Source organism: Citrus clementina, unplaced genomic scaffold (assembly GCF_000493195.1).
Source record: "Citrus clementina cultivar Clemenules unplaced genomic scaffold, Citrus_clementina_v1.0 scaffold_7, whole genome shotgun sequence".
Lineage (NCBI taxonomy): Eukaryota > Viridiplantae > Streptophyta > Magnoliopsida > Sapindales > Rutaceae > Citrus > Citrus x clementina.
The window spans coordinates 483,225-498,767 of NW_006262075.1; the positions used below are offsets into that span (position 1 = coordinate 483,225).

Here is a 15,543-nt window from a genome sequence, read left to right on the forward strand (position 1 = left end):
TGGATAAGAAATTTATTCCTTACTACTTCAATATTTAACTCCAAATTACTCCGAGCTGTTAATTAATTGCATATGTTCTTCAGAGGTAGAGATTTTAACAATCATATTAAGCGAATGACACCTAATTATGAAGTAGGTAATTCAATTAGATATTCAACAGGTAGAGCTCGAGTACAAATGCTTAGAAAACTCAAATGAAAATTGAAAAAGTATTTTTTTTTTTGTTTTAACTACGAGGTATCTTGGGAAAGGCCCTAACTGTGGGAGACACCTTTAAACCCGTACCACAACTTAGATTAGAAGTCCCCACTCGAACCGGGAGGTACAAGTTCTCCCAACAAAGACGACTTCCACTCGAACTGGAGAACAAACCCAATCAAACCACTTAAGAAAACTTCATTGACAATGGAGCAACTCTTTATTAGTAAATTGAAAAAGCAATTAAAGCCAGCTACTAAAGACAATAAAGAATGTCACAGTATCATCTGTCTGTCTGTCCATGCAACTGAAACAAGTTTGGGGATTACTCCAATGCTTAACTTGTTTACTCATCATGCAATAATCCAATATCTGTCGCTCTTTATATTGGAATTGGAATGTCTATGAGCTGGCTTAAAATTTCTAAGGAAAAAAGATTCACGAAACGATGAGCGAATTAAGTTAAGCTCCTTCTCTTGGAAAAAAATAAAAATAAAAATGAATGATTATTCTTATGAGCATTTTGATCTCCCAGAGGCACTTCAACCAAATGAAGCGTCTCCATGGTGGAACAACAAAGCAGATAACGCATGGCAACTTACGGCAACAACAATGGTGTGCTTGCAGAGTGTTCCTGGGCTTGTAATTCTTTACGGCAGCATGGTCAAAAAGAAATGGGCAGTGAATTCAGCATTTATGGCGTTTTATGCCTTTGCAGTGGTTCTTGTCTGTTGGGTTCTATGGGCTCATCAAATGGCCTTCGGCAGTGCACTTATCCCATTAATGGGCAAGCCGGATGTGGCTCTAAGTGAAAAGTATTTACTAGAGCCATCAGGAGATGGTAAAGTGCCGATGGCCGATTATGTGTTTTTCCAATTTGCTTTTGCTGCAATTACTGTTGTGCTGCTAGCTGGATCACTCCTTGGGAGGATGAATTTCTATGCTTGGATGATATTTGTTCCTCTGTGGCTCACTTTTTCTTACACCATTGGTGCCTTCACCATTTGGGGTGGTGGGTTTCTCGAACCATATATTATTGATTATGCTGGTGGTTTCGTTATTCATCTCTCGTCTGGGGTTGCTGGTTTCACTGCTGCTTATTGGGTAATTTTTGACATGCACACCTGATCATGCATCGTTTTGTAAGTCTTAACTTAATACGTATACCATCACATTCAATCCCATACCACAACAATACCATATATATGTAAATATAGATATATCTGGTGATAACACCAGTCCTGACTCAACCAACATACTAAACCAAACTGATAAATATATAAATTTAAAAAAGACTTTGGTTAATAAAAAAAAATAATATATATATAATAATAATTATCGGGAGAATCAATGATAATTTTGGTAATTTGGACGTTGGTGATTGTGTTAGGTGGGACCGAGGCACTCGAGGGACAGACATAATTTTCCTCCAAACAACATTATTCACATGCTGGGAGGCGCAGGGTTTCTGTGGTTGGGGTGGACGGGATTCAACGGTGGGTCTCCACTTGTAGCTGGCCGTATAGCAGCATTAGCCATTGTTAACACTCATCTTTGCGCTGCCACTAGTCTCTTGGTTTGGGTTTCCCTGGACATGATTGTATACAAGAAAAGCTCAGTCATTGGCGCAGTCCAGGGAATGATCACTGGCCTTGTCTGCATCACTCCTGGCGCGGGTTAGCACTTGAATAATTTCTACAGTAGTACTGCACTGGCTAGTTGACTTGATGGCATGTTAATGTTATATACGTTATGTACTTGTGCAGGGATAGTGGAGCCGTGGGGAGCATTGTTAATGGGTGCAATGTCAGGTTCAATTCCATGGTACACAATGATGGTTTTGCACAGGAGATTAGTGTTTTTTCAAAGCGTTGATGACACACTGGGCGTCTTCCACACGCACGCTGTGGCTGGAATTCTTGGCGGCCTCCTCTCTGGCCTCTTGGCTAAACCCAATCTTCTAACCATGATGTATGGTCCCGACAAGCACGGTCCTGGCTTATTTTATAGCCTTTTCAATGGCCAAATTGAGTTTGGTTTCAAACAATTTGGTTATCAGATTGTAGGAACTGCTTTTATTACTGCGTGGAATGCCATTGTCACCAGCCTCATTTGCATTTTCGTTAGCCGTTTAGTTAATTTGAGGATGAATGCAGATGACCTTGAGATTGGTGATGATGCTGCTCATGGAGAGGAAGCTTATGCCTTGTGGGGCGACGGCGAGAAATTGCCCAAAACTCCTCGTCTTCGCATCCCTCCCAGAATTCCTTCCATCTGCTGCCGACTCATTTAATTTCGGGCTTGCTCCTGAAATTTTTACGCTCAACAATGTCCTTGTTAACACTTTTGTTACTGCATCAAATGCTTTCTTTTTGTTGTGTAAACGTCATTTACATTTTGTAAAAGTTCTCGTTCAGGGGGTAAAAAAATAATAATAATTGCTGTTTTCAGTTAGTGTGCTTTGATTATTACCATAATGGTAACACACACACGTGTGTTAAAAATGTAAACTTGGACATGGTTGCATTATGTATTTTTTGGTTGATCCCGCAGAGGCAGAGGCAGAGGCTGTTGTAGAGGTAGACCCTCAAAATGCATAATTTGCAAGATTCTAACAGCACACTGATAATCAAAACTAAATTTCATATACACAATTGGAATTACATACCAATCCATTATCTGGTACAATGTGAACATGTAATCTCCGAGTAAGAGGAAACTGAACAGCTTTATGATTCAAAACACTTCAATAAGATACATGATTTTTCGTTTACACATTTTGGCAATATTTCAAACTTGAACTGTACAATACCTACATCTTCTGCGAAATATCCTTGCATAATGCGTTCATTCTTCAGCATATTCCTTTAATGTAAAATGTTTCATTATTTCCTACACAAATGCTATGCCAAAAGACTTCAAGTCCAAAATTCTGTGAGGTACCCATTTTGTCAACCCGGAGTAAGATAAATATTGGAAGTATTTCTGAACCAGCAGGAGAAACCCCCCACTAAAACAACCAGGGCAATTGTAAGATTTGATGGTCAAAGTCCAAATAAAAGCTAAGAAACATGTCACACGAAACATACCTAAAAGATTAGTTAATGATCATGTATAGACTTGCGAAGCTTTAATAGCTTGTCTCTGAACTTGGCTGCAGGAACCAGAAAACAGTTTTAAATGATTCTACAGTTCAATATCAATTATTACAAAAGAGGTGAAAAGAAGGGCATTGTGAATTTTAACTCTTACAAGAGGCGCGCGGGGGAGGGGGGGGGGGGGGTGGGGGGTGGTGAGGAGTGGGAAATATATAAAATATATATATATATATACAAAAGAATCATTTAAAAAAGTACCAGCATCATTGTATCTCTCCTCTCTCACAGCTATATCCATATTCTTCACCAGATCAAATTCCTCAGTAACTGAATCTGGGCCTTCTGCAGCACTGGACAAGGTACAACTCATGCTTAGAGCCACAGCAAAACAGAAGACAGAAATGAAGAGGATCAAAACTAAGCACACTTGACACCTGTCAAGGGAAACGTCGTATGTAGCCTTTGCCCTGTGTGCTCTGCCCATCCCATAACCAATTCTAATAGCATCTTTCAAGACAATATGTTTACTTACGTATATAGGAGCCTACAAAAGCAAAGTTCAATTGACATAAGCTTCACGAAACAGTCACAAAAATTAATACACCTACTAGAACAAGAAAAGGGCTGTTTGAGGTAAAACACAGACAGGATGAGAGGAAAAATTGGGTATGCAAAATAGTTGATTTAAGGAAACGGACCCCCACATATTAGTCAATTAGGATGTTGACATATATTACTGAAGCAAAGAGGTAATCAAGAGAGCATGGGCTAGCCAAGTTTTTGATTACCAATGCCCCAAAAAAAAGAAAAAAAAAAAAAGAACGTCAAGCACACATTAGTTTGCGCAAGCGAATCAAAGCAGGACAAGAAATTTCAATTCAGACAAGAAGATTAGTATTTTTATAAGCAAGATGCAGAAAGTATATACCTCACATCTATTTGCCACATTTATGGCATCTGAGGGTCGCACATCCACACTTATAATTTCATTTTTCCCTGGCTGCAGATAATAAATAGCTTGACATAACATAAAAAGAAAATTCATAAAATTATGTTTGCAGAAAAGATAATCAGAAAGAAATCATAAGCTTTTTAATCACCTTGCTAAGATATAATTTTGCAAAGTAGGTATTAACCACTCTTTCTGTGATTCTAACCATCTTTACCTGAAATGATGAAGTGATGAAGAAAAATTCAGAAAAACTGAATGGTGCAGCATTATACTCACAGTAGAATTAAGCACACTTCATCACAAAAAAGGCGATCAACAATTAGAAAGAGACAACAACCGGTTGAGACTGATACCATCAACTATCCTTTACAAAAAGAAGTTATGAATATCTTCTACAAACATTGAACAAACAAGCAACCAATTAATGAAATCAACTAATAAATAAAATCTATAATGCGTACTATGAGCATATAAAATTAGCTCCTTACTTCATAGCCAAGTTTTTCCACAACATTTTTAACAAACTGGAACTGATCCGGACAATCCTGCAGCAATACCATATTCAAGGAAAAATGTATACATAAGACAACCTCAGCTAACATAACAACTATGAAAAAAACAAAAAAAGAATTACAAAATTAATTAATAAATTACCCCCACCTCATCCCCGCCATCGTCCAATAAGGCATATAAAAGTTTATCAACAGCAAACTCCCCTACAATAAAACATGATTCAATCACACTCACGCATATGCATATTTGCAAGAATCAACAGTAATAAGCAGAAGCACAGCGGTAACAGATACGCTCTATAACCCAAAAAGAATAAATTAATTGATGTACCTACGATAATGGGAAGCAAAAAGTCTCCATCACAAGAAATCTTGAGAAAAATTGTGGGGCTTTGAAATCGACGAAGAAACTCCGGTCCGATTGAAGTAACATCACCTCGAGGTTCCTTTGTTCGAACAGAAAACGGAACTAATTGACCTGAACTTTGCCACTTCATATTCTCTCTATATCCTTGCTTCCGCATTCGATGGTGCCACATAGTTTCTGCATAGTAAATGAACAAATAAATAAAATAGAATATCCAAAAAAAAAAAAATGCTTACCTTTTACAAGGAATTTCGCGTTTTTCAAATCCAAAAGCTGTCAAGTGATTTATCGATTTAGGAAACAGAAAACATTTGAAAATACAGTACCTGGAACGAGGAGGGAGGCTTGAAGGAAGTCGTGATCGTGATCATCGGCGTTCTTGGAGAATCGGCGACCGAAGCTTCCGCGGGAAGATTTACAGAAGAGGAGGACCGATTTGGGGAAACTGCTGGTAAAACAAAGTTGCATTGGCAATCGAAACGGCGACGCGCTGAGTGAGTTGGATACTAAACGACCCGCATTTGTTTGAACGGTTTTATTAGTCCCGTGAAAACCTGAGACTGTACGGACACAGAACGGAGCTGAAAGCATAGACATTATTCTCTTTCCTTGCGATACATCCAGAGAGAGAGCGAGAGATGAGTGCAAAAAGAGGTTTTAACCAACGAACAGGCGTTACAGAATCGCTATGAGGTAGTTGAAAATTTAAATGGGCAAATGGGAAGGAAATTCTGGGGACCAGCTTTTGCTGGAAGAAGCGAATTTTCTTTTGTTCAATAATTTTTTAATTTGGTTTTCTTTTTTTCTTTTCTAATTATTTTTTTATTAGTGCGAAGCGAAACATGTTATGTCTCTGATCAATTGACATAGTGACATCATATTTGGAAGTAATACCCAACATCAGGCATCAAGATCATTATCTAACTGACGTGGCAATTGATTGCACGCTCCACGGATTGTTGATTTTTAGTTCTATTTTAAATTTCGGAGAATTTTAACAGCGAGATATCTGTGATATCTAAATAACACAAGAGGAGTTGACAGACGTGTCCGAGACTGATTTTACAAACAAATAAGCAAAGTATGGAAACATCATGCTCCTTGTTTGTCTTGTAGTGCATTCGCTTCTGCTTTTAGCAGAGGATAATGGTTTGTACAGAGGAATCTATGCAGAATTGAGTTTCATGTGATGTAATGTAACTTTGGATCAAGCTGTATCTAACAATACTGGGCACAAGACAGATGCAAATGGATTGGAAGTTGAGCAGTCATTTGGATGTAGGAAGCTGCTTCAACAGCTTGATCATTCCGAATGTCCTTGTGTCTCGACCAGAATAGAGGCAGAGATCAAGTGGAGTCAAGCCATCCTGAGGCAAACCCAAAAAAAGATGTATGATTGTTGTCCACAAGCAAAATAACCTAGTCTACTACGTACGTATGCGAGGATAAACCCAGGAAAACAGCAATGCATGTAAATCACATTTTAAAAGAGCAACTTCTAGGTTGCATGAGAACCAAAAATGCTAACACACAGCATTTAACCATTTCTAATCAGATAAAGCAAGAAGCACCAGAGACTTAAAAGCACCTAAAGACGGTCAGAAAATAATAAGACAAATAAGTTGATGTTTACCCGGTTTTTCAAAGTTTTATCAGCTCCTTTAATCAGTAACAGTTTCACTATGTCAGTCCTACGAGCTTGAACAGCAAGATGTAATGGTGTCCATCCATCCTGAAAAGGGCAAATGAATATTTTTTTTTCTTTTTCTCAGTAGAACAATAGATAGTTGGGGGTGGGGGGAAAAAACCGCAACAAAAAACAGATGATCATGAACCATACATTATCTTGAAGGTTTATATCAACATTATATAACAAAAGAATTTTAATTGCTGGACTTGATGCAGTCTGGACAGCATAATGCAATAAGGTCGCCCCATCCTGCAAGTGAGCAAGAAAAACAAAATGACATATCAACACATTATTCAACTGAATGCCAAAATATACCATGTAAGACCACTACATCATAAGCTGAGCTTTTATTTTACATTGAGCATCATGACCAAACATCAATAAACCTTAATCATGCTCATGTAAAGAAATGCAGAATAGAAAAGCAATGCATGAACAAAATCTCAAGAACCAGTAAATGAAGATGGCTATTAATGACAACAACAATGATGAAGAAGGTGAGTCTGCTGAGTGAAAAAGTCCACCAACATAAAAATTAACTATATTAAAGATAAAGGATGATCCAGGTCCCCATTACATAAACAGGCATCTAAATAAGAAAAATAAATAAAAATCAGAGGAAGCTACAAAAACAAGAATGACATATTATAGATGGTACCAACGGCCTTTTGAAATTAAACGGTACAAACGGCCTTTTGAAATTAAACGCAAGTCTAGGATTAGATCTGCTACATAAATATAATGATCTAAGGCTAAACTACTTCCACATCACCTCATCAACAACAAAAGGATTTGCAGATTCTCTCAGAAGATAGTTGGTAACAGCCTGCTTCTTTCCAATTATTGCTTTGTGAAGTGCAGTAAGACCATCCTGAAAATAATGTTAGAAAACAAAAATAAGCTGAAAATAGCAGGCCAAATGTGATATCAAGAAAAATTAGCATCACCTATTGTCGTGCATATTTAACCAAGAAAAGTTGACAAAAGATAGTAGCCTATACATGTACTAAATTAATTCACCTTGTCCACAGCATTGATGTCCACATTATGTTTCAACAATGCATCAACAAAGTAGAACTCGCCTGATGCAGCAAGGGAATGCAGAGGTAACCATTTTTTCTGAAAGACATGTAATCAAAAGTTAGAAATAGATGAAAGCCTTAGGTCCATTCATCAACACAGCTTCAGCACTTATTCTACTGAACAAGAAAAACAATAATAAGAATAATTACATGTACTAAATTCCACAATGGAATGAACAACATAACAGCACAAAAAAAGACTACTGAATTTGTAGCCAAGGTGCCTTCTCTCCATTTTACAAGGATGACATCAAGGATTCAAGCCCACTGACCCATGAATATGATCCAGGATCTAATTAATGAAAAATACAATTCAACAAGGAATATAGATTCTCAAATACACAAAGAGAGCACCAAAGTATGAAATCTCAAACAAGTTCACTGAGAAGTTAAAAGCATCTTTCACTAATACCTGTTATAAAACATTCCAGCTCTAACTAACTACTCAATCTGACCTAAGATTAAACTGCAGAAACCACTTATTGGTATTGAATCATTTTAAGAGTTATAAATAAAAAGCGACATTTAGATACAAAATAACAAGACTAACACCAGTCACGAACTTACAGAGGTAGCAGTTGCCAAATGAGGTAGTTTTTTATTCAGCAGAACCTTTTCCTCCTTGGTAAACAACTTACGCCGAGGGCCTGCTTATTCAATCAGAAAATCTCAACAATCAAATAAATAGAGTTATAAAGCAAAAACCCAAGGCTACATTAAACAATTAGGGAATGTTCATAATGGTTTTTGTTCCCGATTAATTTTCAAAGTAAAGTGTTTGGTAGACGCCCGCCTCAAGTCATCTTTACAACACTGAAAAATATCAATTTTTTTTTTAAAAGGCTAATTTAAAACAAATGATTAAAAAATAAAATAAAATTACCATCAGATTTTTTATCAGGAGGGTCATAATTCCCACTATTGAAGAACTCTGAAACATCATCCAAACCTCGGCCATAAACTGCCCATTTGGGATTCTTTGGCGGCACTCGTTGAGTGCAAGTAGAAGAAGACGCATTCACATAATCTTGAAATCCACAATCTCTATCTTCTTCAGACTCCTTGGCATCAGTGGGGAAGGTCGAAGGCTTATCAAGGACAAGCGGGGGGTTCTGAGACAATTTAGCTTCTTTATAAGCCAAATACTCCTTCAAATCCAAAGTGTTCAAAGGAAGATAGCCTTGTTTCTTTTTCTCAACTCGGCTACCGAACTCAATTTGAAGCGCAATCTGCCGCTTCTCTTTCTTCGTCAAGTTGAGTTCCTCCTGAACTTGTCTCCACTTGTCAGGCACCAAGTTCTCAGCCTCCACTTGCACAACATTTTGCTTCCCTCTGCTGCGTCTGGGTTTCCTTGGTGGAGGAACGTTGTCGTTTTCGAGGTAAGGGTCTTCGAATACGCCTTCTTCAAAAACCAAGCAATCGCCGATAACGCGGTCTTCGTTTTGAAGGAGAAGATAATCTGGTTCCTGTTGCAGAGGGGAGAGAGAGTAGAGTCTTGTTGTTGCTGCCGTAGGGAGATTTAGGGGTTGGGATGGGAATAGCTTGTGAAATTTAGATTGTGGAGGTGAGTGAAGCGAGTGCGGGAAAGGGAAAGGAGAAGAGATTTTCGGGTTTAGCAGTGACATTTGGTTTGCGCTACTCTTTTCTTGCTTCTACTTCTAATTGCTTCAGTATTTTTAGCATCACAATGGAGGGCTGATGGCTCCGTTCATCTACTGGAGGGATGAGCTCACTGCTAATCTTGGGCCAGTACCGTCCCATCTTCCTTAGTTATTAGTAGTAACACCTTTATTATTTTATCAAACTATTATTATTTAAAAAGTAGATTTATCATACACTATCAATTTTTATTTTATAATCTCAATACTAAGCATGAGCTTAATTTAAATAGAATAACATTTAAGGAATTCAAATATTTGGATTCAACTTGTATCTCGATAAATATGGCATTCATCTATTTGATGGTATAATTATAAATTTATTAGTCTAATCCTTTTTTATTACCGGTTAGTAAATGCACCATTTGTATTCTGTGAAAAAACAAAACAAAAGAGTAACTTGTAACGACAAAAATCTCTATGTCATTCATGCAACGCATGATAAGACAAATATGTTGTGTTGCTTAGAAATAAAACTAAAGGGTTTAACTAAAACATACAAAGTGTTTGGTAAACATTTCCTAATGTGGTTGGAAAGTTACGATGTTTTATCCATACACTTGTGTGATAAAAAAATTTATTTTATCAAACTATTATTTAAAACATTATCATCTTTTATTTTACAATCTTAATACCAAACATGTGCTTATTAATTGGGATAGAATTACATTTTAGAAATTTAAATTTTGGATTCAATTTGTCTCCCAATAAATCTCACATTTGCCTACTGAATGGTATAATTATAAATTTATTAGTTATAAAATTCATTATATAACAGATGAGTGGCACATGGTTTAATATTTATTTTATTTTAACTGTTTTTGTCCAGTGCAATAATCCCCGCAAGTTTGAGGCAATCTCCTCATTCGCATCAGCTGTGATGATTTTCCACAAGCAACAAATGGGGAGAGTAGTAAATTGTGAAAAACGATGATTTGATCTGGCCGAGTTTCGATTAGAAATTAGACCCGGATGACAATGACAAGCCAAAGCAAACTGCTCGCGATTTCGCCAACAATTAGCCGAAAGAAAAACAACAGCCAAACCATTAATTTCAAACAACAAATGCACGGAGTTACAACTACCACAATCCATCTGTTTAAGGCCACGGATTAAATTGGATTAAATATAATACTATCTTTTATTTAATACAATATTAGACAGGACTATATTAATTTAATTTAATAACATTAAATAACTATTTAAACAATATAATATTTTTAAATTATATTGATAACTATTGACTTTAATATTTAACATTGAATATTACAATAAAGAAATAATTGATTATTTTTATGTTTAAAACTCAATACTAGTTTAAATAAATTAATGAATAAAATTTTAATTTCATAATTTTTTTTAAGCTGTAATTTTATACCCATATAAATATAATAACTAATAATCCCAATTATTTTGAACTAAATTTTAGTCTATCCTATTAGTCCATGACAACCAAACATACCTTAGATTAGACTATTTTATTAATCTCAAAATCTAATCCAATCCCACAATTTATCCAGACTCCCAAACATAACCTAAAAGAGCATGCTCACAGCTTTCACATCATGAGGACCACTACGTTGAGTATGCCAAAGTTGAGATATATTACTAACTACATGCATTATGAATATAAAGAGATGAGACATAATTTACAAATAACAGGTACATGATGAAAAGCACTAATAAAAGAAGCAATACACTTGAAAAGCAACTGTATCCTGAAACCTGATCAAGACCACAACATTGAGTAAGCCAAAGTTGAGATGCAATATTACTAACCACAAGCATTATGAATATAAAGTTTAAAATAACAGGTACATGATGACAAGCACTAATAAAAGAAGCAAGACACTTGAAAAGCAACTGTATCCCGAAACCTGATCAAGCCCAGACATCTGCTTAACCGTAGTTGAAGCCAAATACATTACATCACCACAACAGGATTTCACACCTGTTATCAAACCTCTCAACAGTCGTATCAAATCCTAACAAACAGCATCATCATCTAGAACCACGAGCATACTTCCTTTCTGGGCTACCATAAGGTGAGCGGGGAACTGACCTGGACCGCTCCCTCCTTGATCTTCCACCATAAGGCGGAGAATGCCTAGGAGAATAATCACGACCTCCTCGGTATGGAGAGCGTCTTGGAGATCTACGATAACCATAATCATCACGGCTGGAACGATACCTTCCGCGATCACCACGGCCTTTCCAGGATACCAATAAGATAGCATCAAAAACTGAAGTTAGAATAACCATTTAAACAATATAGCCAGCAGCTCAATCTTTCCAAGCATGAGAACATAAGCATGTTGAACTTACCAATGTCTCTTGAACTTTTCAGCCCAAGATAGTGTCCAGGAGTAGGGGTTCTTGGTCGTTTCCTCCGTGACTGAAAGGCAAATAGATCACCTTAATTATTCCAATGTCTTCAAAAAAAATCAATTTAAAAACACAATATTTTAATAAACATTTACGAAAACCAACACCACCTAGCACCATTTTACAAGTTTTAACTTTAAATGAGACCTAAGCCAAAAATATCTTCAATAAAAAATTTCAATAGATGGTGGACAAACCTAGCCACAAACGAGGAAAAGGAAAAAGATGGAAAATTTGGACGCATGTGACTATTGCCCACTAAATTAATGCCAGGTTCGAAATACCATAAAATCCTGATTAGAAAGTTGTTGATAATGTCCGTTGATTAGTTGAGACAGTTGAAAGTGAATGCTGAGGTTGTATAGTTGTTGGGCTATATAGTTGCTATGTTTAGAGGATCACAAGTCATTTGAAAAGCTGTTTAAGCTGGCCATTGATCAAGCTGTTTCACTTAAGTTGACATGGATGAACTGGTCATCTTTGATTGCTGCCAACATAGCTGACGCAAGGTGTTCTGAATATAGCCAGAAAACCTCCAAGTTAAGAAGAAAGATAACCAATCAAAACAGAAAACCTCCAAGTTGAAGAAAAATCACATTACCCTCTCCACAGTAATATATCGGCCCTCCAGAACTGACTGGTTGAGATACTTGATGCAGCGTTCAGCATCCTCAACACTATCCATAGTAACAAAAGCAAAACCTCGAGAGATGCGTGTACGGGGCTCCACAACAAGAAAACATGAAGCAACCTGAAAAACAAAAGGTTTTATTAATTGTAGATAAAAAGATCAGACAACAGGCATAATAGATTGGTGGATAAAGCCATTAGGAACTGCAATAAGTATTCAAATGTTGTAAAAGAACAACCTTCCCCTCCTTGGAGAAATGTTTTTCAAGGTCCCTTTCTGTGACTCTTGTAGATAGGCCAGTTACATAAAGGGTATTTCCAGGATTTCCAGTCTCGGTCCTGCCAAAACATTCAAGTACAAAAATATTTGAGACAAAAGCCATAAATGCATCAAGCATAGTATGAGCAACAAAGCATCAAAAGGATAAAGCATCATCGTAAGCACAGGAAAAAGAAAACCACTAACCTTCCACGACTTCTGGACCTTGATCTAAACACCATCAACGCATATGAAACATGAACACAGGCATCGATATCAGATATAGAAGGATACAGCAATTACTATTATTATAAATGCAGCTTAGATAGTGACAAACCTGCCGCGACTTTGGGAACGGGATCTCTGCCTTGGCCTAGACCAAGATCCTGATCTTGATCGAGACCTCGACCTAGAGAAAGACCTAGATCTAGATCTAGACCTTGAAAGTTCCCTCACAGGGGAAGGGGACCGCAAATCCCTAATGCATCCAGTTTATTAAACATCAAAAGCAGAAGGACAGGAACATACCGAAAGAGCTTAACAATATAATATAGCATAAAAGAAACTCATTCAAAGAAAGCATCAATCAATAGTGCACGGAAGACACTCAAACTAACCTAAAATATAATATGATATGTAATCTCAAAAAGTATCTCTTATTGCCCTGTTCATCGCATTCCTTAAATTTTTCATGTTTCTCTCATAGCCAATAACAAAAGTGACATTGCATAATAAACTTCACAAATCAAATAAATGCTCCTGTCATCTTTTCACAAACATAATGAGAATGGATGAAAGTCAATTTAATTGACCCAAAAAGCAAGAAATTTTTCCTGGTCCAAAAGCACAACCTAGCAAATATTAAACACAAATTGAAAAAAATAAAATTTAAGAACTCTTAGGCAAATGAACTTATCCTTATATAGCTTCAAAGCTGTTTCAAAGCTGTTACCATATCCTCAGTACAGTATACTTTTTGTACCCTTATAATGAAATGACATCCTCCTATAAAGATACTGCATAACAATAACAATAACAATATGCACTTGAGGTATTCACCCGCACAAAAGATCATTCAACTAAGATTAAGAGTTAAAACATCTGACATCTGCGGCTTGACATAATATTTTTTCCTTTTGTTGAACAGAAGCTAAGAATCTCACACTTCCAGAACCAAACAGACCATCAAGGCATCAAAGTTCAAATAAACTACAACCTCCTAAGCTGAATACATTTCACACCCATAATCTCATAAGACTTGGTCAACAAAGAACATCAAGTACCTCTAATTCATTACTTAAAAAAACTAAAACCTCTCAGATCATTAAACAGAACATTAAATAAAATGAATCAATTAAAAATATTTGCCACGCAAATGTTATTTTAACGAGTTCAGCGATTTAGCCCTTACTTTTTGCGAGGAGAATCAGCCTGCGCATAAAAATAATAATAAAAAAAAATTAGGTATTATGTTAACATCAAGCTTCAATGAACAATGAAAGCAGAAGCTTTAAAAAGAAGAGAGGGTTTACCATCAGAGCGATTGAAACAGAGGAATATTAGGGATTCTGAAAGTTGGGAACAGGATGGGGTTCTTTCGGTTCAGTGCGAGTTGTAACTTCTGCCTACGCAGCCGCACCCAATAACAATTCGCATATACTATTTTATGGATTGGTATAAATATTATGGTATGTGCTTAGAGCAATTCTTTACTGCGGTAAGGCGTACGATTTTACTCTGCAAACGTCGGGGTGCTGCCGTACGTTACGTTAGATTAGATCTTCTTCTGCGTAACTTTTTACGCCTTTCTTATTTATTAGCTTTACTTTGTTCATTTTAATTATGACGAAAATCACGTTTGATTTCTCCCTATTGTTTTAAGAAAATGCAGATTGAAAAACAATAGGGTTATTTAGCGTCAGCCCCCACAAGTTTCGATCATTTGCGCTGCGCACTCACAAGTTTCGACCATATGCGCCGCGCACCCATTGCCGTTAAAATAGCTGTTATTTGTTACGGTGGAGGGGTAAAAATAGAAACAAATGAAGAAATATTTTAAAATCTTGTACTTTGAAGATCCGAATACGAGCTGTCATTTCAACCTCTGTGACTTCACTCTTCCTTCATCATGGCAGTGAGCTTGCTTATACAAGATGCTCAAGTAGTGGAAATTGGAGGGAAATCGAAGACGAAGAAGAGCAAATGGCGAGAAAAGCATCCATCGTCACCCACGACAGTCATATATATTAAGGAGATAAAGTTATTACATTGTGTTATTCAGAAAATGCACTGAGGAAACAGATGTTTGAGAGCTGAACCAATCACACGTTCTTGAAGAAGCTTAAGTGAGTGAGAATACTTCTTTATTTAATTTTTGGTAGCTATATTGATCTGCATTTCGATTCCAGTAATTATGTTTTGTGATTTGAATCTATAGAGTTATGATTATAGATTTGATTGTATTATAGATGGTTATGGCTCAATTCTGTTGCTATTGGATATTTGGTTTGTTGGTCATTGATTATAGCTTATTTGGAGAGTGTTGAGATGGTTGTTGATAGTTTGTTAGGCCGATGTGTGTAATCGATGAAATTAACAAGGGTTTATTTGTTTAATGGTCTGGGTAAATGCTATGATTTAATGAATTGTGTGTGCTATAGGTTTTAAGTTTTTATGTTGATTGAGATTTATATTTATTTCATGAAAAAAAAT

The 15,543-nt window shown here is 36.5% G+C and overlaps 4 protein-coding genes across 4 annotated transcripts; 1 reads left to right on the forward strand and 3 right to left on the reverse strand.

The window, feature by feature from the left end:
• The first annotated feature begins 647 nt into the window (after positions 1 to 647).
• On the forward strand, positions 648 to 2,528 carry LOC18036744 (ammonium transporter 3 member 2). The gene is made up of 3 exons (XM_006425279.2): positions 648 to 1,302; positions 1,589 to 1,874; positions 1,965 to 2,528. Exons 1-3 carry the CDS (start codon positions 697 to 699, stop codon positions 2,489 to 2,491), a joined length of 1,419 nt encoding a protein of 472 aa, XP_006425342.2. The 5' UTR covers positions 648 to 696; the 3' UTR covers positions 2,492 to 2,528.
• A 385-nt stretch (positions 2,529 to 2,913) lies between these two features.
• Positions 2,914 to 5,921, reverse strand: LOC18036745 (bifunctional nuclease 2). Its single transcript, XM_006425280.2, has 10 exons — positions 5,454 to 5,921; positions 5,092 to 5,304; positions 4,909 to 4,964; positions 4,737 to 4,793; positions 4,397 to 4,462; positions 4,225 to 4,296; positions 3,731 to 3,840; positions 3,555 to 3,646; positions 3,288 to 3,352; positions 2,914 to 3,208 (listed from the first exon to the last, which is right to left on the reverse strand). Exons 1-9 carry the CDS (start codon positions 5,722 to 5,724, stop codon positions 3,300 to 3,302), a joined length of 990 nt encoding a protein of 329 aa, XP_006425343.1. The 5' UTR covers positions 5,725 to 5,921; the 3' UTR covers positions 2,914 to 3,208; positions 3,288 to 3,299.
• A 288-nt stretch (positions 5,922 to 6,209) lies between these two features.
• On the reverse strand, positions 6,210 to 9,648 carry LOC18036411 (ankyrin repeat domain-containing protein, chloroplastic). Its single transcript, XM_006425281.2, has 7 exons — positions 8,783 to 9,648; positions 8,467 to 8,546; positions 7,838 to 7,936; positions 7,590 to 7,688; positions 6,968 to 7,066; positions 6,761 to 6,859; positions 6,210 to 6,494 (listed from the first exon to the last, which is right to left on the reverse strand). The coding sequence occupies exons 1-7, from the start codon at positions 9,522 to 9,524 to the stop codon at positions 6,396 to 6,398; spliced, it is 1,317 nt and encodes a 438-aa protein (XP_006425344.1). The 5' UTR covers positions 9,525 to 9,648; the 3' UTR covers positions 6,210 to 6,395.
• A 1,652-nt stretch (positions 9,649 to 11,300) lies between these two features.
• On the reverse strand, positions 11,301 to 14,588 carry LOC18035963 (serine/arginine-rich splicing factor SR45a). The gene is made up of 8 exons (XM_006425285.2): positions 14,364 to 14,588; positions 14,243 to 14,262; positions 13,169 to 13,309; positions 13,039 to 13,062; positions 12,812 to 12,911; positions 12,544 to 12,693; positions 11,883 to 11,952; positions 11,301 to 11,767 (listed from the first exon to the last, which is right to left on the reverse strand). The coding sequence occupies exons 1-8, from the start codon at positions 14,364 to 14,366 to the stop codon at positions 11,559 to 11,561; spliced, it is 717 nt and encodes a 238-aa protein (XP_006425348.1). The 5' UTR covers positions 14,367 to 14,588; the 3' UTR covers positions 11,301 to 11,558.
• Positions 14,589 to 15,543: the final 955 nt, after the last annotated feature.

What these genes read in the sequence shown, in the direction of transcription:
- LOC18036744 (XM_006425279.2), top strand. Translation starts at nt 697, where the DNA reads ATGAATGATTATTCTTATGAGCATTTTGATCTCCCAGAGGCACTTCAA. An exon ending in GTTTCACTGCTGCTTATTGG is followed by an intron (nt 1,303 to 1,588) that starts GTAATTTTTGAC and finishes TGATTGTGTTAG; the next exon opens with GTGGGACCGAGGCACTCGAG. An exon ending in CTGCATCACTCCTGGCGCGG is followed by an intron (nt 1,875 to 1,964) that starts GTTAGCACTTGA and finishes GTACTTGTGCAG; the next exon opens with GGATAGTGGAGCCGTGGGGA.
- LOC18036745 (XM_006425280.2), bottom strand. Translation starts at nt 5,724, where the DNA reads ATGTCTATGCTTTCAGCTCCGTTCTGTGTCCGTACAGTCTCAGGTTTT. An exon ending in TTTGCTTCCCATTATCGTAG is followed by an intron (nt 4,965 to 5,091) that starts GTACATCAATTA and finishes GTTTTATTGTAG; the next exon opens with GGGAGTTTGCTGTTGATAAA. An exon ending in ATGTGGCAAATAGATGTGAG is followed by an intron (nt 3,841 to 4,224) that starts GTATATACTTTC and finishes TTGCTTTTGTAG; the next exon opens with GCTCCTATATACGTAAGTAA.
- LOC18036411 (XM_006425281.2), bottom strand. Translation starts at nt 9,524, where the DNA reads ATGTCACTGCTAAACCCGAAAATCTCTTCTCCTTTCCCTTTCCCGCAC. An exon ending in ATCCTTTTGTTGTTGATGAG is followed by an intron (nt 7,067 to 7,589) that starts GTGATGTGGAAG and finishes GCTCACTTGCAG; the next exon opens with GATGGGGCGACCTTATTGCA. An exon ending in ATATAAACCTTCAAGATAAT is followed by an intron (nt 6,860 to 6,967) that starts GTATGGTTCATG and finishes TGCCCTTTTCAG; the next exon opens with GATGGATGGACACCATTACA.
- LOC18035963 (XM_006425285.2), bottom strand. An exon ending in GCTGATTCTCCTCGCAAAAA is followed by an intron (nt 13,310 to 14,242) that starts GTAAGGGCTAAA and finishes TGGATGCATTAG; the next exon opens with GGATTTGCGGTCCCCTTCCC. An exon ending in GATATATTACTGTGGAGAGG is followed by an intron (nt 11,953 to 12,543) that starts GTAATGTGATTT and finishes TTTGCCTTTCAG; the next exon opens with TCACGGAGGAAACGACCAAG.